At 36.8% G+C, this 23,110-nt stretch overlaps 2 protein-coding genes across 2 annotated transcripts in view; one reads left to right on the top strand and one right to left on the bottom strand.

The window, feature by feature from the left end:
- Nucleotides 1–2,797: 2,797 nt before the first annotated feature.
- LOC128867386 (uncharacterized) lies at nucleotides 2,798–9,631 on the top strand. Its single transcript, XM_054108552.1, has 3 exons — nucleotides 2,798–2,904; nucleotides 7,150–7,590; nucleotides 7,907–9,631. Exons 1-3 carry the CDS (start codon nucleotides 2,850–2,852, stop codon nucleotides 8,596–8,598), a joined length of 1,188 nt encoding a protein of 395 aa, XP_053964527.1. The 5' UTR covers nucleotides 2,798–2,849; the 3' UTR covers nucleotides 8,599–9,631.
- A 4,562-nt stretch (nucleotides 9,632–14,193) lies between these two features.
- Nucleotides 14,194–23,110, bottom strand: part of LOC128867384 (dual specificity protein kinase splA) — a 77,437-nt gene continuing 68,520 nt past the window's right edge. Inside the window, exons 5-6 of the mRNA XM_054108549.1 lie at nucleotides 20,498–20,551; nucleotides 14,194–20,408 (exon numbers count right to left, since the gene is read on the bottom strand). Of these exons, the coding sequence (XP_053964524.1) occupies nucleotides 20,380–20,408; nucleotides 20,498–20,551 (83 nt within the window). The 3' untranslated portion in view covers nucleotides 14,194–20,379. The remainder of the gene's footprint in view (nucleotides 20,409–20,497; nucleotides 20,552–23,110) is intronic.

Below are 23,110 nucleotides of genomic sequence, written 5' to 3'. Positions count from 1 at the left end.
GCTGCTTGTAATATGAGTCACTAATTTTTTCGACGCCAACAAAAAGTGACTTCTGAAAAATGAGTATCAATTACAAACCAAGCGAATGAGCGGCTTCAAACAGCGACTGGGACTAAAGTACAGTCATATGTTTATGTACCACATACAAGGCTCCATTTCTCCAAGTTATGACTAAATTTACGGAAATGCATTGCCACACTTTGTGTGTAACGCTGAAAATGTTCCACTCCCATATTGGTTTTTTTTTTGTTTTTAATTTACCAGCGTTACATTACATTACATTGTGGCGAAAAAAACATAAAACATCACCATTAATGGAAACTCGTGATTTGGCATGTGAGTTAAAAAGAAATAAAAAAAAGCTGGTACATTTAAGTGAGACGTCAAACACTTTCTCTACAGTATTTGCTAAAAGCTGTTGCGAACGGGTACACAATTACAATTGAGTTTGAATTTAATTAGCTTAAAATCTTTTTTTAACTATTTTTTAGTGAGATATATGTGTGCCCACACAAATATAGTATGTGTGGAAGAGTACATAAACTAAAAACCAAGTGCGCCATTCTATTGTATTCTGTTGTTTGCTTAGGTGTTTCGGGGCGTATGCGCAATCTAGTGGAGCTCATATGAAAAAAAATGTTGCTTAAGCATTAAAAAAGGAACTTATATACTTATGTTGTCTATGTGTTTTTTAAAAAGTATAACACATTAGTTTTTATTATTAATCCACTAACCGTTAACTGTTTTGTTTTCATATGAAATAATAAGATTTGTATAGCACGGGCCGACACAAATTTCGAACTAAGAACTAGAATACATTTTTCTTAAGATTTTTGACGCGCTGAAACTGAATCTGAATTCAGAATAGCCTCGGCTTATCTGTGCGAAAACACGGCATTTGGATATATTTGAAGTAATGTAGCCCAGAGGGAGGAGAGTGGCCCAGAATATGGACTTTTGTTACACTTTTGCTTTGCTTTGAGGAGCTTAAGGTGGGCAAGGCATACCAAGCAGTACATTTTGTAAATTTAAAAATAGTATCAGCAGCGAAACCTCTTTTACAAGTGCGGAAACTTATTCCCATGCCAATAAATACAATATTTTTGAAAGATTTTACGGTTTTTATGAAAAAAAGGAGTGACTTTAAAAAATGTATTCTTTTTTTTTTGGCGATACAGATACAAATAAACAAAAAATAAGTATTTGGTGTGTACACTTCTGTTAGGTGTTTAGACGAGCTCCTCCTCCTATTTTTGGCGTGCGTCTTGATGTTGTTCCACAAATGGAGGGACTTACAGTTTAAAGCCGACTCTGAACGGCAGATATTTTTTTAAGAGGAGCTTTTTCATGGCAGAAATACACTCGGAGGTTTGACATTGCCTGGCGAAGGGCTACTGCTATTAGAAACGATTTTTCTATTATTTGAAGTTCATGTACGGAGTTTCGAACTTAAGTAGTCCCGAATGGTAATGACGCTACAGATAGTTTTAGTTTATTCAGTCAATTTCCATATAATAAACATTTGAGCAACAGTTTTCGAAAATTTCATCGTAAAATATTGAAAAATTAGTGAGCGACAGCGAATCGCTGGAGGGGTCTCGAAAAAAAGTTGTTTTGCTGCGTACATCCCAACTCGCAATAAAATCACCTGCAACAAAAAGCAAACCAAAATGCATTTGTTAAAGAATATGTTTTTCGAGATATTCTTAGGAGGATTTTAATTTTGATTTTTAAGTTTTTCTTGGAAACCAAAAATTTTCTTATTGTAAGATTAATGTCCATGACAACATCGGATGAGGCGTCTGCTGGAATGTTTGAGAGAAAGATTCGGCGAAAGATTTTTGCAAATTTACACGTTAGCGACGGCGAGTATCGTAGACGATACAACAATGAGCTGTATGAGATTTACAGCGCTATCGACATAGTGCAGCGAATAAAAATCCAGCGACTTCGTTGGCTGGGTCACGTCGTCCGAATGCAAACAAACGCTCCGGCTCTGAAAGTAGTCGATACGGTACCAGCTGGTGGTAACAGAGGAAGAGAAAGGTCTCCTCTGCGTTGAAAAAATCAGGTAGAGAAGGACTTGACTTCACTTGGTGTGTCCAACTGGTGCCGATTAGCACAAGAAATAAACGGCTGGCGCGTTAAACTTTGTTAAAGTAGACAAAAGCGCAAGCTGTTATCGCGCCAATTAATAATAATAAGAAGGAGATTAATACATTAATAAATTATTAAAAAACGTTCTCGAAATACTGTTCAAAATTTTAAAGCATTCAATCCAGTAGATTTTGAGTTACGGCAAGCACGGACTTCCAAAATAACCAGTCTAAAAAAACCTTTGAAGTCAAGCAACTATTGAAATCCGGCCTCCAGCAGCAGACGCTCAAATATTCACAAATGCGTTAATTTTGAACCCATCGACTTGAAGTTTTGACACAATAATCTGGAGATATTATGAATTCATTTAAAAAAAGAAAGAAAAAAATAAAAAATTATTTTAAATTAAGTTTTAAAATCCCTTAAGCGTCTAACTATTAGCCTACGTAAGCTGGCATGAATGTTGCCAGCCTCCTAACTTCACTGAAGATGCAAACTTTTCAGTTTAGTACGGCATTCGGACCCTTCAAAAAATTCTCCTACCAAATGTATTATAATTTAAGACAAACTTAAAAAAAAAAAATTATGTATGGCGAAATGCCTTTTTTTTTTGTTATGCATGCCATAATGCACTCCTAATGGTTAGGGGGTTAATTATCAGCTGAACGTTAGAGTTCGCTATATAAACAATTTAATTTTAACAAGCAAGCTAGTTATCGTTCTGATCGGTTGAACGACTCTTTTGAAGCGAAATGTTTAAATTGTGGCTGATAGTGGAATTATTGCTGGCTGTAAGCAATGTTTTTGGTAAATTATTAACTATTTTTTTATTTTAATAACGGGTTTTCCAATAAGAGGAGTTATTTTGATAATCAAAGAATGGTTTTGTTGCTTGTGTGGCGCGTAGCGCCGTCTTGTTGAAAATAAACGTTGTCCAGATCAATACCATCCAATTCCGGCCATAAAAAATCGTTAATCATCTCTCGATAGCGCAATCCATTCACCGTAACTGTTGCTCCAGATTCATTTTCGAAAAAGTAAGGTCCAATATGGAACTTCGGGACACAGAGAAATCTTTAAGTTGCTATCGGAGCAGTATCCACTGTTTTTTGCACCTAAATATGACCTGATACCCACAGTTTCGTTTGGAAGGAAATTTGATGTCAGATTTCTCACGCAATGGAGCAATCCAGAATGCATGCAGGGAGGTTTGACGGATATTTTCTGTACCGATGGGTCCAAGAATGAAATAGGGTCTGGGTCTGGAGTCGGATGGTACTTAAACGATAGTAATAAGTATCACTATGCCATGGAGGAAATGGCAACTGTTTTCCAAACAGAATTTTTTGCCATCCTGAAAGTAGCCGAATGGATAATCGAGAGGAGATGGAGCGGGAAACAGATTGGAGCCTTCAGTGACAGTCAGGCTGCTCTGAAGGCCCTGGAGAATGCGAAGCAAACCTCAAAGATTGTTCAAGAATGTAAGAAGAAGCTTAATTCTGTCGCAATACAGAACAGGCTTGTACGGTTTCCCCACAAGGACCAGAGCCAATAATCCGAATCAGTACCGCAGAAATCGTAAATTGGATCAGCGATTTTGTATGCAGTTTACATAAAGAGCGATAGTCCGATTTGGAACGCTGCAGAACTGCAAAGTGTTTTGTGACAAGCGCGAACAGAAAACTGTCAAACTTTCTACTAAAACTTGGTTGATGGTCGGCATCATTACAGGACCCACCCCAGGGGGTCAGCATATGACCACCATTGGAATCATCGAGGACCCGGTATGCCTGTCATGCTTGGAGGAGGCGGATAACACTGTAAACTTTCTCTGTGAGTGACCTGCCTTTGCTAGAGCAAGACTACGAGTTTTGGGTTCCGATGTCGTGTGAATGAGTAATATTCGTTCTCTAAAACTGGAGGATATTTACAGATTTGCCAAAGAATCTGGAAAATTCTCACAGGACTAACTATCTCTATCTCTGTCTCTATTCTTTCCTATCTCTTTCTCTGATACTTTTCTCCTTCCCTCTTTGACTATCTACCCCCTTTCCAGAGCTTTAAATACAATGGGCTGTTTAGCCTGAGTGTTTTAGGAGCCACCAAATCTCCTGGTGCTCCTTGGCTCGACCTTTTCAAATTTCAATTTCAAGCTCCAATAACTCCGCCGGACCATAAACCGCACCAAACAGCCGCACGTTGAGGATAGAGAGGCTTTTGAACAATATTTCTTGGATTTTCTGAGCCCCAGATCTGACAATTTTGCTTGTTGACGAAGCCACCGAGGTGGAAATGGGCCTCATCACTCAAGATGATTTTTCGATGGAACTCCGGATCATTTGCATGCTTTTCAATGACTTAATCAGCAAAAACACGTCGTTGTTGATGAACGGCCGGCTTGAGTTCTTGTGTTAACTGGACTTTGTAAGCCTTAAGACCCAAATCTTTATGCAAAATACGGTGCAATGACGCTTGTGGAATGCCTCATTCCAAAGAACGACGAGGAATAGACAAATCTGGGTTTTCTTCAACACTTTCGACTACAACAGCAATATTTTCGGCTGTTCTTGAGCGTCGTGTACGGGTTTTATTCTTCAAATCACTAACTTGTCCCAACAGCTCGGATTTTTTTCACCAATTTCTGTATTGCGGTCCGACAAGGTGCTTCACGATGACCCAAAAACGTTCGAGTTTTACGAGCCGTCTCTGCCAAATTTTCACCATTCATAAAGTGAATTTTAATCATTTCAATGCGTTGTTTAAACGTGTCTCGTTCCATTTTTATTAATGGCGTAGTTTTTACTTGTCAAATATCAAAAAAATGGCAGCTTCAAAAGTGAGATCTACCGAAATAGCAGGCTATTCAAAATAACACCTGTTATTGGAAAACCCTTTATTTCAAAATATTTTAGTATTTCATGCACATTAAAAGAAATTCGAAATTCTTTAAAATTTATTTCATCCATTAAAGTACAACTCAAATAAAGGGTGGTTAAGTTTCAAGGGCGGGTGTTGATTTTGAATAAAATACAATTTTTTTAGGAAATTATTGTCATTTCTCTTTATATGATAATATTTGTATGGCTCAATTACGTATGGAACAAAATATCGGCCAAATAGCGAAATAGTAGATGAAATATATTAGCAAAAAGTGCTGTTAGACTACCATTTGAACAAGAGAACGACATACTAAAACCGCTAAATACAATATAACTACAATGAAATGGACGACTACACGGAAAAGCGAGTGGAAGCTAGGTGGACTAATCTGACCACATGCAAAACAGCAAAAGTTATTTGTAGAACTAACTACAAAAAACTGACTCAATTTGTACTTACGCTCTCGCGAATGAACTGCAGAACTATCATAGGTATGCTGACAGGTCATAATCTATTGGCTGCACATGGGTAAAAGATAGGGATTGCTAACACGGACAAATGCAGGAAATGCAGAGAGGATGTTGAGGAAACTTTAGAACACCTTCTTTGCGTTTGTCCGGCATTATTAAAAACGCGTTTGAAATGCCTGGGAGCCCACTGTTTGAGGGTTTAGAGGACGTCTCAAAAGCGGATCTCCCATCGCTGCTTAGATTCGCCAAAAGCGTTGACATCCTACATGATGTCTACTTTCAGTATTCATACAGGTCGGTCTCCATCTGGCATCGCTAGGGACCAAAAGGTCTATGCGTAGCTTAATGCCAACCAGGCTAACCTAACCTAACCTTTCCTTTCCTTTGGAAGCTACTTCTCATCCTTCAATAAGTTGATAATTTCGTCCCAATAAAATCGTCTTTCAAGCATCTTTTTAAGCTAAGCACTTATGGACCTCGAATGAGTAACTACTCATATATCCCTGGTTACTGTATCCCAGACATACCTGTTATACATATAACGCTTCGTAGTGTCAACATATAACGCTTCGTAGTGTCGCTTTTTCGTTTCATCGAGTCTCAAATCACTCCCAACGATTCTAAAGAAGTTTGCACTTCAAAAATTTCTACCAACTCATTTTATACCGGCTGAAATTTTTTTCATGTATTGTTGACATTTATTAGAATAAAAAAAAATAGTCAGCTGCGCCGTAGAGGGGGGAAAATACGTCAGCTGAACAGGCGCACTTGTAAAACAAATTAAAAAGTAAAACTACTTATGTATTCCGATTGAAATTTTTTTACATAATTTTGGACGCATATGAAAATATAATAGTGATGGTCAGCTGCGTTTATAGCAGTGGGAAGACCGTCAGCTGAAGCAAGAATGTATCATTGCGTTCAGCTGACGTATTTTCCCCCCTCTACGGCGCAGCTGACGACTTTTTTTATTCTACTAAATGTCAACAATACACAAAAAAAATTTCAGCCTGTATTAAATGAGTTGGTAGAAATTTTTTTTCGACACGTTTCGTACCCTACCACAATCACGCCCACCGCGAATGCGCTACCTGACGTTCACTTTCGTTGTTCATGAAAGCTAAATCACAAGTATAGTCAAGGTTTTAACGGTATAAAAACGTAGTGCGAAATCGACCCCTGGCTCCCGGACTATTACTGATAAAGCTGCTATTTCTTATCTATGGAAAGAGAAATCCATTATTTTTGCGTAAAATTTTTGCGCAAATGGTTTAAAAGAGTTTCATGGCAGTTCCTGGGTCCTGACGGTCAACTTCGATTATTTCTGTGATTTTATAGACCTTTTCTTCAACATCAAAAATGCCTAAACGGAATCGACGAAACCAAAGTCGCACGTAATTAGCTGTCACAGTATCGGCATCATAAACGCCATTCATATGCGGCCTGGCTGGCATATTCGCCTTTATCAAAGAAAAACTGTAAAATATACCGAAAATTCTCTTTGTTGGAACTAACAAAAACACAAACGAATTTTTTTTAGCGTGAAATGCCACGATGACAATGAACATAAACTCTAGATTGTTTGATCGATACGAGATATCGATCAGTTTTTTTATTTCAACAAACATTTAAATTAAAATAAAAGTAAAAATAAAACATAACTTACTAATTATTTCTTCTCCCTCACTATTCCACCTTTAAGCTGACCCCTGCGAAATTACTCTACCAACGGGTTTGGCAAGCCCGCAGCCGGTTATTGTGGCGAATGGAAGTCTACTACGACCCACCAATGTGGTGACCAGCTTTTCTGAAGATGAAGAGATTACGCTACATTGTGCCGGCAACAAAAACAAAATTGTTCCCCTAAAACAACAAACAGCCACGCTAAGGTGCCTGGGTGGTGATGTTTTTTACTATGAAGAAACAGGGCAGAAATTGGCATTTCAGGATCTCTATTGCACACACGAACCCGCTGCCGATTTGCTGGTAACAGAAAACTCATGTGGAAATGGCTCCGGAGTATTTTACGAAGTAGGCTTCCAAGTGAATGATGATTTCCAGAGCCTGTTTTCTATTTGTTACAATACCGACGCACATCAAACGGTTTACGCGCGTAATCTCCTCAACGGCCGGGCACTTCAATGTAAATTGAAAGACTCACTCACTTACTTCAAAATAGTTGCAATAATTAAAAAAAAAAAATCGAAAAAGCGGCTTTAAATTTCTCAATTTACTCTGCCTCCTGCTTTGTGTAAAAGTAAATACTTATTTGCATCTAATGAGGTGCTGTTAAAAGATATCGGCACGAATTTTTTACGCAACATAAAAAAAATTGCTCGGGGTCATTTTGGCATTTGATTATGACTCTATTGAAGTAAATGAGCGATGTGTATGCAATAATTCCAATAGTCAACAAATCTACAAATTTAAATCAATATTTCTTTTATGCTTGCATTTAGTCAAAGTGATCGATAGCACGCGGCGTTCTTTCCGTGCCGACGGCATGGGCTTCACCACAGCAGCCATAAACAATTATTACCTGGTTAAAAATCAGCGTACGCGCTTCAAAACCTATTTCGGCAGCGACCAATCTTATTTGAACACCACCAGCTTCCTGGCTCGTGGCCATCTTGCACCAGATGCCGATTTCATTTTCAGCTACGAACAATTGGCCAGCTATTTCTATGTGAATTGTGCACCCGAATGGCAGGCGGTGAACGCCGGCAATTGGTTACGCGTAGAGAATGCGGTGCGTAAGATGGCTACCGCATTTAGTTCCGATCTATTGACCTTCACTAGCACTTTGGGTCAGCTGGAGCTACCTGATGACAGCGGTGACTTGACAACGATTTATTTAGATAGCAATAAACTGCTTCCTGCACCAAAATGGTACTACAAGGTGTTGATGCATCCCGACTTGGCCGTTGATCTGGTCATTTTGACGCTGAATAATCCATTCGCCACGGTTGGCAGTGAAGTGGAATTTTGCACGAATGTTTGTGATAAGTACAACTTAGAAACGATATCGGACTTCGGTGCGCACGCAGCTCGTGGCTATACGTTCTGTTGTGAGCTGAACGATTTCTGGGCAAATGCAATGGGGACAGATACACCATACTATGATTTACCAGATGGTTGGAGTTATAAATAAAAGAAAAACACAGGTGAATTGTACAGATCCATAAGTAAAAACACTCTCAGCTGGTTGTCCAAAAATGCTCACAGCTGAGATCAGCTGATTCCAAAACGCGCTTTTATGTAATAGCCTAGACCGACGGTGGCATTAATCGGAATTAACGACTTGGCTCGGAATTAACTCAGGAATTAAGCGCAACTAGTGCGAATTGCCAACACACTTAATTCTCATAATTTAAGCGGATTAGGAGAATTTTCGATGGTCGACATTGTCGAATAATGGCAGTTAATATCAGCGAATGAAACTTTTAAAGCGAAATACAAGAAAGTTCGGATGCAATGCTAGTTTACACTAACACGTTCGAAATTACATTCATTGTTTTGATATTTCGGCGCAGTTTGAGAAATTGCAATTTAAGATTTTTTTTTAATAAATTCTTAAATTCTTAGTTTTACGGCAGCTAATACCCGTATTTGTTGCCTGCGGTCCATCTTTTACTGACGAAACTATCCAATAAGCAAATCAGCTGTTCACTAGTCCGCGTAGCAACCACTTGTCAAATTAAAATTAACCAGAATTAACTGCGCCGGCAATCCCAATTATAGACGCCTTCTGTCTCGGCTATAACTTGGTTGCATAAAAAATTGTTAAATTTCATACAAAATTGTTTCAAAACGTTTTAAAAATTACGTACAAACTCAGATATTTCGCAATAAAAAGTATTATTAAACCTAAGAAATATATTAAAAATATGTGTTATTGTAAATTTTCCAATTCAAAGATATTATTTTGTATTTTTTTTTTTTTTTAGATTTTCTGTTTTTTTTAATGTTACCATAAAAATTCTAATTCGTCATAGCAAACCCGTCAATACGCTCAGGCAAAAACACCAAGCACTCACACCATCACACACTTAGGTGCCTGTCAAACTCATGCAAACGGTGCCTTTCAAAAAATAGGAAGAAGAAGAGCGTTTTTACTTTTGATATTGTACAATGCACAGGTGTACTGCATATAATAAAATAAAATAAATGATAAAATTATTTAAGCTTTTGATTTTTTTTTTGCTATTACATATTAGGTCAAATAAAATATTATAAATATTTTCATAAAGTTATTGTACTACCGAAAGCTTTAGTGCGCCATATCCCACGATTTGTACAATGGGATCTTAGGTAGGTAGCTTTGGCAGCCGCATCGCACGACGCCACTTAGCCCACGAAATGGGTCTGTTGTGAGCCGCAGAGGTTGGGCTACATTTCCCTTTCCAGATTGAACCATCCTAAGCTTTGGACAAAGCGTAAATTGTATAGATTGTCCATTTTAGCCTTGGCCATGTTTGCCTAACAAATTCACAGGTATTGGCACTAATCCATCTTTGATTTACAGAATAAACTAGTGCGTCCATAACAAGAAGCTTACAAATTACGAGTGGTACCCCCATGAAATTATTTATGTTTGGCAAACAGATACCTTCTCTTGCAAGTTGGTCAGCCCTACATCCCTACTTCCTTGATACATCTCTGTGTCCTGGAATTCAGCATAAGATAATACGATACTGAGATCATTAAGAGATTGGCGACAATGTAAGACACTCATTGATGTTATTTGGAATGCATCCAGAGCCCGTAGGGCAGCTTGGCGGCCTGATAGAATGCTTGAGGCTTCATGAATAGCTTGAAAAACACAACAGTGATCCGGTAGTTTAAAGGGTTCACTGATAAAAAGCTCTTTGCAATATAACCCTGATCCGACACTGGTATCCATTTTAGATTCGTCCGTGCAGATCTTAACGGGTGTGTTGGGGTCTTACTACAGGGTTTGATTAAAAAGTAATGAGCCTTCCCGCGCGGAGCGCCTGCCAAGCGATGAACCGAATCGGCTGGCAGGGGAAAATGATCGCTGGACCTTCCCCTTCCACTAAAAACCGGCCCCAGTTCGCTGGCAACAGCGGTGCAATCAACATCGCTCCGCACGTGAAAGCTATTTTAAAAGTGTGTTAGGATTTTGCAGTGGCGAAAATGCAGCGATCGTTGGAGCAGCCGAAACCATTGGGCTACTCAAGGAGGCTTACATTTCACAAAGAAGTGCTCCTTCGGCTGAAAAACCGCGTCGCCCGGGTTCGCCCCGACCTCACCGCCTTCCTCTGCACCTCTGCATTGGCCAAGATGGGGGTTCCGGTGCTTCCCCACCCTCCCTAAAGCCCAGACCTGTCCCCTCCGGACTTCTTCTTGTTACCGCGCCTGAAAGGAAAGCTGGAGGGGAGGCGTTTCGACTCCATCGAGGCGATCCAAAAAACTGTGACAGTCGAATTGAACGCGATTCCGGCGGATGAGTTTAAAAAATGTTTCCTGCAGTGGAAGGACCGCTACGGTGTATAGCGGTATATTGTCGCTCAAGGGTCCTATTTTGAAGAATATTAGTTGTATAAGCCAAAAGGTTTAATAAAACTGCTTAAAAAAATAAGGCTCATTACTTTTCAATAAAACCCTGTATACCGTTATTTAAAGCTGAAATCGGGCTTCAAAAAGAGTTCTTTGACCATTTTGTGTTTGGTGTCCCAAAAATATAGGCTACAAAGATGAAATATGACTAATTCGTAAGGATATAAAGTTTCGGGATTTTACTGATCCCGTGTTTTTTGAGATCCCGATATTTCCGAGGCTATCTCGAATATAATATATGTAAAAACGATAAAACATAATTAATTCATAAGGATATAAAGTTTTGGGATTTTGCTGTTCCAGGTTTTTTCGGGGTTTCGATATTCCGGGACTGTCCCGAAGTGAGATGAAGAATGAAAATTGGTTTATTTGTAGATTCGTGTAAAATAAAAAATAGACAAAAATTAAAATAAAAAAAATTAAAAAAATGTTAGGGTGTTCAATAAGTGAGGGTTTTGCTTTAAATTTTTTTTTTTTGGAATGTTGGTACTCCCTTCATATGAACGTATGTGAGGTTTCATTTCAATCCGTCAATACATTCTTTATTTACAAGCCATTTAATATCGACGTGTCACAGTATTTTCTAAATAGAAAAAATCAAGTACCGTACAGTGATTGAATTTGAATTTTTGGCAAGTTTAAAAGCAAAGGAAATTCATGAACGAATATTGAAAGTGATTAAGAACATTTCACCATCAATTAGGGCAGTAGAAAGATGGGTTGCTGAATTGAAACGTGATGGTAGAAGCCTTAAAGAAGATCCACGTCAAGGACGTCCAAAACCAGCAACAACACCAGAAATCGTAGAAAAAATACCGCGAATCGTATTGGAAAATCTTCGAGCGACTGAAAGAGATTTAGTAGAAGTCATAGGCATCTTATTGGGCAATGTAAGCAATATTTAGACTGAAGTATTGGGTTTCAAAAAGCTATGTGCACAATGGGTGCCGCATCCGTATTTTACCATGTACAATGTGATGCAGAGGTGGCGATTGTCACCCTGTATATATTTTGCTATCTTCATTGTAATACTGTGGCGGCGATGGTCTACTACCTAGGCAATTTGACATACGGAATACATTCTTTTTCTTAATCTTAATAACCACTTACGCCATTTTGGCCGAGTTTAACAAAGCGCGCCAGTCGTTTCTTTCTCGTGCTAACCGGCGCCAATTGGACACACTAAGTGAAGCCAAGTCCTTCTCCACCTGATCTTTCCAACGCAAAGGAGGCCTTCCTCTTCGTCTGCTACCATCAGCTGGTACCGCATCGAATACTTTCAAAGCCGCAGCGTTTGTATCCATTCGGATGACCCAGCCAACGTAGCCGCTGAATCTTTATTCGCTGCGCTATGTCTATGTCGCCGTAAAGCTCATACAGCTCATCGTTCCATTGCCGTCGTCAACGTGAAAATGTCAAAAACTCTTCTGCAGAATCTTTCTCTCAAACACTCCAAGCGTCGCTTCATCGGATGTTGTCATCGTTCGGATACATTATGTCAAACAAATTTCGAGAATTCTTCGTTTAAAAAGCGCGCGTTACACATATGTATACATTTTTTTGCTGGAATGTTGGTACAACTATCCTCTAAACATAGTTTCGCAAAGTTTGAAAGTGATCTGTCAATTAGCTTGTTTTTGGCATTTAATTATATCAGTCAACCGCAGGTGTGCTCTGCGATTTTCACTATGGCTAAAAATATCGAACAAAGAATTTGTCTTAAATTTTGTGTGTTTGAACGGGATTTCCTGTGCCGAATCGTTGAAAATGTTGCAGAAAGTCTATGGCTTTAGTAAAAACAGGGATCTACGAGTGGTATAAGGCTTTTGCAGAGAGCCGAGAAGTCGTGGAAGATTTGCTCCAATCTGGTCGCCCATCAACGGATGAAAACGTCGACAAAGTGAAGGAAATGGTGCTGGTTCCATCATTTAGATTTGAAGGAAGTAGCTCGTGTCGTTAGCGTGTCTTACGAATCAATTCGCAACATTTTACACCATCGATTGGGCATGAGACGCGTGGCTGCTCGACTCGTTCCAAGAGAGTTGAATTTCTTTCAAAAAATTCATCGGAAGAAGGTGTCTGAAGACATGCTTGAGCAAGTGAATTCGGACCCAACTTTTATCCAGCGCATCATAACTGGTGATGAGACGTGGTAATATGAGTCTGACAAGCAAACCAGTCAACAGGCGGCTGAATGGCACTATTCACATGAGTCGAAACCCAAAAACCCACGTCAAAGTCGGTAAAAAGTGAAAGTCATGCTACTCGTTTTATTTGGGTATCCTGGTGTTATGCACTCGGAATTCATTCCAAATGGTTCTACGGTAAATAAGGAATATTATTTAGAAATTATGCGACGTTTGAGAGAGAATGTGCGTAGGAAACGGCCCAATTTGTGGAAACTCAAAGATCTTGCACCACCGTCTCACAAGGCTCATATTGTGAACACTTTTTTGACCAAAAACTCGACAAATATCAATGAACAACCACCGTATTCACCGGATTTAGCCCCCTGTGACTTTTTCCTTTTTCCAAAACTTAAATTGCCACTCCGCGAACGACGCTTTGAGTCAATAGAGGCCATTAAGGAGAATTCGCTGAAGGAGCTGAAGAAGATCTCTTCAAATGCGTTTAAAAGGTGCTTTGATGACTGGACTAATCAAATCAGTGCCGGAAAAAAATGTTTGATTATATAATTATTTTGAGTTTTATTGAACTATCCCCGGTACTTTTTTGCACAACAGTGCTTCATATTGTGCGAAAAATGTGAAGCACAGAGAATACGTTTATTTTATTTTGTATTTATTTATCAATGCATTTTGTTTAATTTTCTATATGTAGTTATATGTTCAGAGTTTTAACTCACTTTTCCGTTTTTTTTTCCTAAATTTGAATTTTTGGTACATGGACTGATTTGTTATTTTTTCCGTCAGTGATGGAGGCGTGTTAAATACCTATGTGCATCGAAAGCATTGCGAGTAGATTGGGCTGGGACTACTGGTGTATACCGAGACGAAGCGCCACTTCATGACTGTAGTCCCTAGTTATAACGGCACATTAGTTTACATATCATAGTACAATTACATTATGGGCGAAAAAGTATTGAAAAGACACACACTCACTTTAGTTATACAAGTACATTGGATATATTTACGTTTTATTTACATTTAGGTTATTTGCTAATTATTTACAAATATATTTAATATTTAACTTTGTATCAAAATTAAACTACAAATTAAATTAACAATTTTTGCTATGTACTAAAGTATCTAATATCTACATGCATCCATATATATATTATATTTAGTTAATTATTAAAATTAAAAAGTTCACTATTTTCCACTTTTACACTGGCATACAACTAGTAAAATAATTATTAAAATACACTAATTGTAAAATATTAACAAACCACATTTTAGTCAAGAGAAAACTAATGTTCGATCCACAGTGCGCATATACATATGTATATGTTTTGCTTTCTCATGTGACGTCACAAAATATACTTAAGTACAATAAATATTTTAACACTACAAGTAGCGCATAATCGTATGCTACATACATACATACATAATAACGGCTGTGGTTTTGATACGCCTAAAATAATTTTACTTAAAATCAATTACTTAAAGTTTTTATTTATTTACAAAGTCTTTTTCTTAAACACAATTTTTGCAGCAATTCACAAACAAGCATTTTAAACAAATTCAGAAAAATAAGCGAAAAAAATTTGTATTTACTTAAAATTACAAAAATATATACACAGTGTACTCTCTCTCGCTCTCGCTCTCTTAAGCGGACACCTGACTGAGACGGGCGCTTATGAGAAACATGTAAAGAAATTCTTAAGGATTTGTGGTATGCACTGAAAAAGTGCCCGCTTTTGGCAGGTGTCCGCTTAAAAGCGGCGTCCGTTAGGAGAACGTGCACTGTATATACCTATATTTACTTAAACTCATTTATTTATATAGTTGGTTACTTATGGATTTACGTAACCAACTAAAAGTGCTAGTATTTTACGCTATTCATTAATTTAACAAAAAAAAACAAAAACAAATATATATATCTGTTCAACAACTGTTGCTTTGCTGCCAGCAGCAATCTCACACATACCATTACATCACAGCTACATATCGCTCGGTTGCTGGAAGAACGGCGCAACCCAAAACAAAAAAAAATTTTTCTTTAAGTTTGCAGAAATGACCATCAGAAATAAAATGCATGGCAAAATCTATTAACTGTATCCCTTTAAAAATGAAAATATATATTATTGCTTATATACATATACATATACATATATATACATACATATATATATGTATATACAGTGCCAGCTCGCTAATCCGAAGGTGTGTAATCCGAATTATCCAGTAATCCGAATTGAATTTATGACGCATTACGTGCTCTATAGTCCGCATTCGTTGCAAGCTCGCTAAACCGAATTTTTGTTTTTTTATTTTTGAGTCTGTTTTTTTACAAAACCATGAACGGAATTTTAAAACTAACGGGACATTATTGAAATACAGAGCCTTCTATGTATGTAAGAGTGTATTTTTCTTGTTGCGAATAGTTTAGTTGTGGTATTAGTCGGGAAAACATCAATTTAAATAAAATGCAAAAAAATGTGCACATAAAACACTGCCATTAGCTGATAAGCTTAAAATAATAGAAGAAGTAAATCGTGGACAATCAGGAAAAGTTTTAGCAAAGAAATTTGGTGTAGCAGCTTCAACAATTTGCGACATAAAAAGAAATGCTGAAAATATTAAAAGGTAAAAAACCTGTGTAAAAAATGTATTCTGTAAATATTACTGTACATACATATTTATTCTTTTATAAGATTTGCTGAGAATTCTGATGCCAAATTTTAAAAACAGCGCAAAACACTCAAATCGGGGGAGAATGAAGAATTAGAGATTAAGTTGTATGCTTGGTTTGAAGAGAAGCGGTCACGGCATCAAACCATTTCAGCAGAAATTTACCGACAAAAAGCTAAATCACTTCATCAAAAAATGTATCCGAATCAATCATTTCACGCTAGTGACGGATGGTTGCAAAATTTTAAGAAGCGATTTTCTGTGCGAACTTTGAAGATATGCGGCGAATCCTTATCTGCTAGACCTGATCTTGTACCTGATTTTCAAAATAAGCACTATGACATTATCGAGACTGAAAATCTGATTGACGACCAAATTTACAATGCTGATGAGTCTGAACTCTTTTGGAAAATGTTTCCAGAAAAAACTTTAGTGCATTGTAACGAAAAGTCTGCCCCTGGTACCAAAATGAGCAAAGAGAGAATCACCTTCTTGTGCTGTGCTAACAAATCTGGAACTCACAAGCTTAACATTCCTGTGGTTGGGAAATCAAAAAATCCACGTTCGTTTAAAAAACAACATATTGTTGAATATTACGCATCGAAGAATGCATGGATGACAACATATATTTTTACTGAATGGTTTTTTAAATCGTTTAATTCTGCCCAAAAAAGCTTTATAGTTACTGGATAATGCGAAGTGTCATGGAGAGCCGCTGGTATCTGAATGTGGGCAATATAAAAGTATGTTTTTACCCCCAAATTGTACTAGTATTATTCAACCCATGAATCAGAACGCGATACGACTAACTAAGCTGTTTTACAAAAAAGATCTCTTGTGTGAACTGGTAAGCTCTGTAGCGGATGATCTAGACATTTTTTTGAAACAATTCAGTTTAAAGGACGCTTGTGAATTGCTTAAACGATCTTGGGACAGGGTGCCCAATTCTTCTATAAAGTCTTGTTGGAAGCATATTCATTCTCAGAGGTGGGCTTCAGATAATAAAATCCCTCTATCATTGTTACAACAAGAGTTGCCAGAGAATGATCGTGTTGAAGAAACAGAAGAATTTCGCACAATAACCAACTTAGTTCACCGCAACAATGACGTGCATATTTCTGAAGATGAAATTCTTAGCTGGATTATGAACTCTGACAATACTTCGTGTAGTAGTTCAGAGTCAGATACAGAAAATGGGGAACCAGAGCCTTTAATTACGAAACACGTCAAAAATCGTGAAGCTCTGCAGGCCTTAAATATTTCAATAGATTGGGCAAAGGAACGAGGTCTGCAATCAGATTACATATTAATGCTAAAAGAATTGCGGAACAAGGCTTTAGAAGCATGTGAAAGACAAGGAAACCTACATCACTAATTATCTACGTTAAAAAAAACGTAATATGTAAATACGTACATATGTATTTATAAAAATCTTTAATTTTTTCATTGTTGATTAATAAAAATAAAATAAATTTGTTTTGAAATCCTGGCTTTTGTTTTATTTTCGAATATAGTGAATTATAAGCATAATAACAGCACATCCAGTAATCCGAATATCTCGTTAATCCGAATCAGGGTCTGCAATCATTAATTCGGATTAGCGAGCTGGCACTGTATATATATAAACAGCGCGTACACCCTTTTTGGGTGTTTGGCCGAGCTCCTCCTCCTATTTCTGGTGTGCGCCTTGTTGTTGTTTCTCAAATGGAGGGACCTTCAGTTTCAAACCGACTCCGAACGGCAGTATTTTTCATGAGCAGCTGTTTCATGGTAGAAATACACTCGTAGATTTGCTATTGCCTGTCGAGGAGGGACTGATATTGGGAAAAAAACTTTTTCTATAATTTTGCTATTTCATGCACTGAGATTCACTTCTTGCGCTTGCAGTTTGAATCGTACGTTTTCGTCTATTTTCATGTCCAACGGTGATTTTGTGACTAAACCAATATACCGTGGAAAAAGTTTGCACGAAAGAGCTGCGTCTTAGCTATACATTGAACACTCCACTCTGCATTCCGAATGGTAGTCACGCATCAACCCATTCGGCTACGGCGACCGCCGCATGCTTAAATTCAATTTTTAAATTTTTTGTTGATTATTTTTTTTTCTGAGTTTTTATTTTCTTATTTTAATTTTTAAATTTTTTTTTTTCGAATCTATGATTTTGGCAGTTATGACGTTCTACCAGCAAACGCGCGTTATGCTTCACCGATTTATTATTTTTCTTATCCTACACTCTTTCTTAGTTCACTTCGATTTTTCTTCGTAGTAGAAAATTTTCGCTTCGCTTCGAATCGTTCAACTTTTGTTTTTTAATTAGATATTTACTATTTCAAACCATTTTTTACTAAAGATTTTACATTTTGTAACATAATTTTATTGCTTTAATTACTATGTAACAATTTGAGTACTAAATATTTTTCTTGATAAATGCGTTTGCTGATGAATGAATATCTATGCACAAATGTTTCGTACACTTTAAAGTATTAAGTGTTTTCAAATCTATTTAAATTGGTTTATATGTCAATCATTAAAAAAAAAAAACATATTTAGACACTTATTTCGTTGCCTGTGAAACTGCTTTATAGCACTCAAAAATGTGGTAAACGTTTTTCAAATGTTAAATTGGAGTCACCTTGCACGCGCTTTGGAGTTGAAGTCATTTGGTGCTTTCGTATTCAAAAATTTGTTGCTGCCTACAGAAATGCTTAGGGTTAGCTAAAAGCTGAAGTAGCTTTGAAAGCTTTGTAACAGTGACATACTCAAACCGAATCAAGCCAAGGCGAATCTAAATATAATATTAAAGGTGGTGTTGGTAAATCAGCTGATTTGTGTTTTCTTTCAAGGCGAATTAATTTTTTGTTTTCTACTTCGCCAATACCTTGCCGTGACAGTCAAGCGTACAAAACATTGTTGTTGGTCCAATGCCACCACCTTCAATAAATGCGCCTTGGAAAAAGCCGAATCATGCAACTCACGATGTGCCAATGAGACTACCCGATTTGAATCGAAAGAGATAAAACAAGCGTTTTTCGGTTCATCCAATTCACTCGCTATCGGTTACTTGTTCTCATGTGGCGCAATAACTACATACATATTTGTCGGTTTGAAGCATTACCAGAGAAAAAAACTTGAGCTTCTACTTCGCTCGTCTGCAATATTGAGGCAATTATCAACCAGTTGCTTCTGTACTTGCTCCTTCCTTCTTCCTACCCATTGGCACCGCACTGAAGCAGTATTTCTTCATTGAATCGTCAATGGTCATGCGTACCATGGCTTAGCTAGTTATATTTTAAAGCGGCTTATAATAGTCATGCCATTATAAAGGTACCAGAGTTGCTACTTCCATCCCCCTTGGGAAGTGCCCTAGAATATTTGTGCAGCATATTCCTCCCGAATGCTTTTGTGTAGGTACCGTAACTGTTATGGACTGACTCTATTCCATAAAATCAGCATCAAAATGTTATTTTTGAACTTTTTAGCATAAAAGTAAAAAAATAATAATTATTCTTCAACTCGGTCCCTGCTTTTGCGTCTTATCATAATCGCATGACATTGCCCACTTTTCTACATGTAGAACATAATTTTTTGTATTGGTGAAGAGAGGAATCTGCTTTTCAATTTCTTAACGAGTCGCGCAATACATAGCACCTATGTATGTATAGACAGGAGCTATTCAACGTTTCAAAACGTAAAATAGTGGCGAAATTCCAAACGAGTTTCATTCGCATACGAATTTGTTAACTCGGCGTTGTCACAGTGAAATACACCTATGAGAATACACGGTTTTTAAGGCCGAAAATTTCTTTATATGCATGTTGTTGTTGTAACAGCATAAAACATTCCCAAGAAATTTTCATTGATTACCGTTGAAGTACCCATGCATTAACGTAGACTCGACTGTCCAACTGGGTACCCTAACTTGTATGTATGTATTAGTGACTAATGTGAAACATATTTTAGGGATCAATTTGTAAAGTTTAGCCGTTAGTGCTATAGCAATAGTGAATCCCACAGCAATGATAGAGTATTACTTTTGATCAAAAGTTGCTTTTTTCTAGGTCATCACAATGCACCTTTGGAGGCTCGTTTTAAGTGAGCTCGTTTCAAGCGTCACTCCTCTAACCTAACCTAAAGTAGCCATGTACGAGTATTTTCAGAGCGCATCATATGCAACCAGTTTCTGCCGAACAACGAGAGCAAACAGGATCAGCAGTGGGAGTTTTGGACTGCCTGGGTTGGAAGTTTAATAAATTGCGAATCGACAAAGATTTTTTCGCATAAACCGCATTTTGACGGCGCCCACTGTTAGACGAAGATATCACGCTGCCGCAGAATGCTTCCTGCCGTTGTTTCTTATTTTGTTTTTTTACTTTCTGCTGCCAGTGCAATTCTACCGCATCCAAGTAAGCCAGCTCTTTAATATCCATATTGAGTACCTTCTTAAGTTGTCTTTTAGTCTCATACAGTACTGTTTCCAATTTTATTCCTCAGTAGACCAACGCACACAATAGTTATGATGGCCTACGCGTTGACTGTCATGACACGACCCAAGAATGCACTATTCCTAGAAAGATAAATGATTATGTATTATATTTAGGGTATAATATTTGCATAGAAAAAATCAATATTGTTTTTTGTTTTTGTAATACTTACTGTTCTCGCCCGGCGACAAGGTGATGTGTATATCCTCTCGACTCAGTATGGGTTCTAAAAAATAGAATTTTAGATATAATGTTTATAAGTTTATTTTTCGTTTTTCTCTCGCCACAGCAAAGCTGAGCACAGTTGGGAGCGAAAAAAGCGGCAGGCAACAAAAGTAAGGAAAAGGTAATGCAAATATTATTACAAGTTTTGACTTTAATCAATTTATTGTTGCTTAACAATGCAAACATTTCTACAAACTAAGTACATATGCGCGTATATGTACATACATATGTAAGACTGTATTAGTATTAGTAACAGTAGCTGAGAAAAAAATTAAGCTCATACACAAAGTAACATACATAGATCGAAAGTAAAGGAGCAAGAAGGTAAGCAATAAAAACAACAAAGAAAAGAACAAGCAAATTCATTGACGGCTGGCTCTCAACCCACTAGCAACAAACAATGATTAATACAGGAGGCCCATTTAGTGTTGGTAATTTGAATTTTCGATTATTTAGTTATTAACAGCTAAAATAACAGCCACGATGTATCAGAAAAATATTTTACATTGAGACGCCAACAAACGCGATCGCATTTCGCTGGAAAAAAGTTGTGAAATATTAAAATCGAATAATTAGTCGAAGCAGTGATGTCGATTGGCTGCCTTGAAGTTGCGATGTGCCTCAATTAGACCAATTTTTTGGGGCACCATTCAAGATACACGTTATGCAAACCTGCTATATCGTATTTAAGAGTTCAAATATGAAATTGAAGTGATCATTGGTGCAGTACATAAGAGATGAAACTCAGAAAAATATAGCGAAAGTGGTTGACGGAATGGGCTGCTGTAAAATCAGTCATGGAAGGAAGTTATTTGAATAGAATTATTTTCCATGTTTAATGGCAAGATTTAGTTTAACCGTTTTTCCAAGATAACTATTACGGTATCAAAAAAACTAACCTACCACGTTGATCAAAAAGCTCCCGGAACAACCGCCAGGTGACGCTCTAAGTCAACTAATTTTAGTTCTGTTTTCTTTGTTAAGTTGCCACTTCTGTGATTAACATCCTACCAAAATACTCTAACATTTTTAAAATTTATGTCGTCTTGAGTAAGAGTTGTTGTTGTTGTTGAGTATTTCTTGTATTTCTTACCTGTAAAATTTCGAAAAGAAAAAAAAGTTTTTTCTTTCATAAAATGTTAATACAATCCTTTAAGAATATGTCAACAAATTTTTATTTTATTTTTTTATATTTTAATTTTAATTTTGTTTTTGTTTTAAATTTTTTTATTTATTTTTTTAAGTTTTTATTTATTTTTTTATATTTTCTATATGGGAGCAAAATAGTCATTGGGCTACTGTGGCCTGCAAAAGCTAACTTCTTTGAAAGAATCGAACTCATATACTCTTGAATGTGTTTTTTTATTTTTTTATATTTTAATTTTTTTTTTGTTTTTTATGTTGTTTTTTTTAATTTTTTATATTTTCAATATTTTTCATTTTTTTACTGCAGAAACATTTTTCAGTGTTTATGGGGAACTTTTTACTCCAACAGTCTAATATTGACACGGAGACATTTGTTTACGAAATTTTTTCTATCCTATAAGAGGTCGGATATTTACCTTTAGCTTAAAATGTGACCTACTCGTATGCAGTATGTAGGCGGCCGCCGTAGCCGAATGGGTTGGTGCGCGACTACCATTCTGAATTCAGAGAGAGAACGTAGGTTCGAATCTCGGTGAAACACCAAAATTAGGAAAAAGTTTTTTCTAATAGCGGTCGCCCCTCGGCAGGCAATGGCAAACCTTCGAGTGTATTTCTGCCATGAAAAAGCTCCTCATAAAAATATTTGCCGTTCAGAGTCGGCTTGAAACTGTAGGTCTCTCCATTTGTAGAACAACATCAAGACGCACACCACAAATAGGAGGAGGAGCTCGGCCAAACACCCAAAAAAGGGTGTACACGCCTATTATATAGAGTATGTAATATATATATATACTCGTATGCACGCCTGTATGTAAGCTACCGATAAAATGAAAATGTGTATAAAAAACATAATTACTTTTTGTATATTAAATATCGTTTATTTCGTTCGTTCGATTCGGATTATTTGCACTGAACGTAAGAAGAAAGTTTTGAGGTTTTTTATTTAATTTCTAAAACCTTTTTGAAGTAGCTATGAATATGGAATAATATAAAATATTAAGTAATATTTGTGATAGTCTAAAAGAGAAAGTGCAAACATTTCTGATGTTCACAATAAATGCTACACAACGGTCGACCTTTTCGTGTTGAAATTATTCAAATTATATGTATGTAAGTAAATGTGTTTTGCATTTTTGATTCATTTATAATATTTTTATTAAACTGAAGTATAATATTTTACTTACATTTTGTATTTATTTAATTAATTTTAATATTTTTTAATTATTTTTTATATTAACTAGACATATATAGCACGTCATTTAAGTGTTCGAAATATATATACATACATACACATATTTATTATTTATTTGTATTTTTTTTTTTATCCTGCTTCGTTAAACTCTAATGCGTCTTATGTTTGTTTTTATATTATCACAGCTTTTAGTTACATGTTTTTTTGCTTGTTTTAAAAGTG

Source organism: Anastrepha ludens, chromosome 6, assembly GCF_028408465.1.
Source record: "Anastrepha ludens isolate Willacy chromosome 6, idAnaLude1.1, whole genome shotgun sequence".
Lineage (NCBI taxonomy): Eukaryota > Metazoa > Arthropoda > Insecta > Diptera > Tephritidae > Anastrepha > Anastrepha ludens.
The sequence above is the reverse complement of the archived record's forward strand: the minus strand, read 5'-3'. Positions and strand labels throughout refer to the sequence as shown.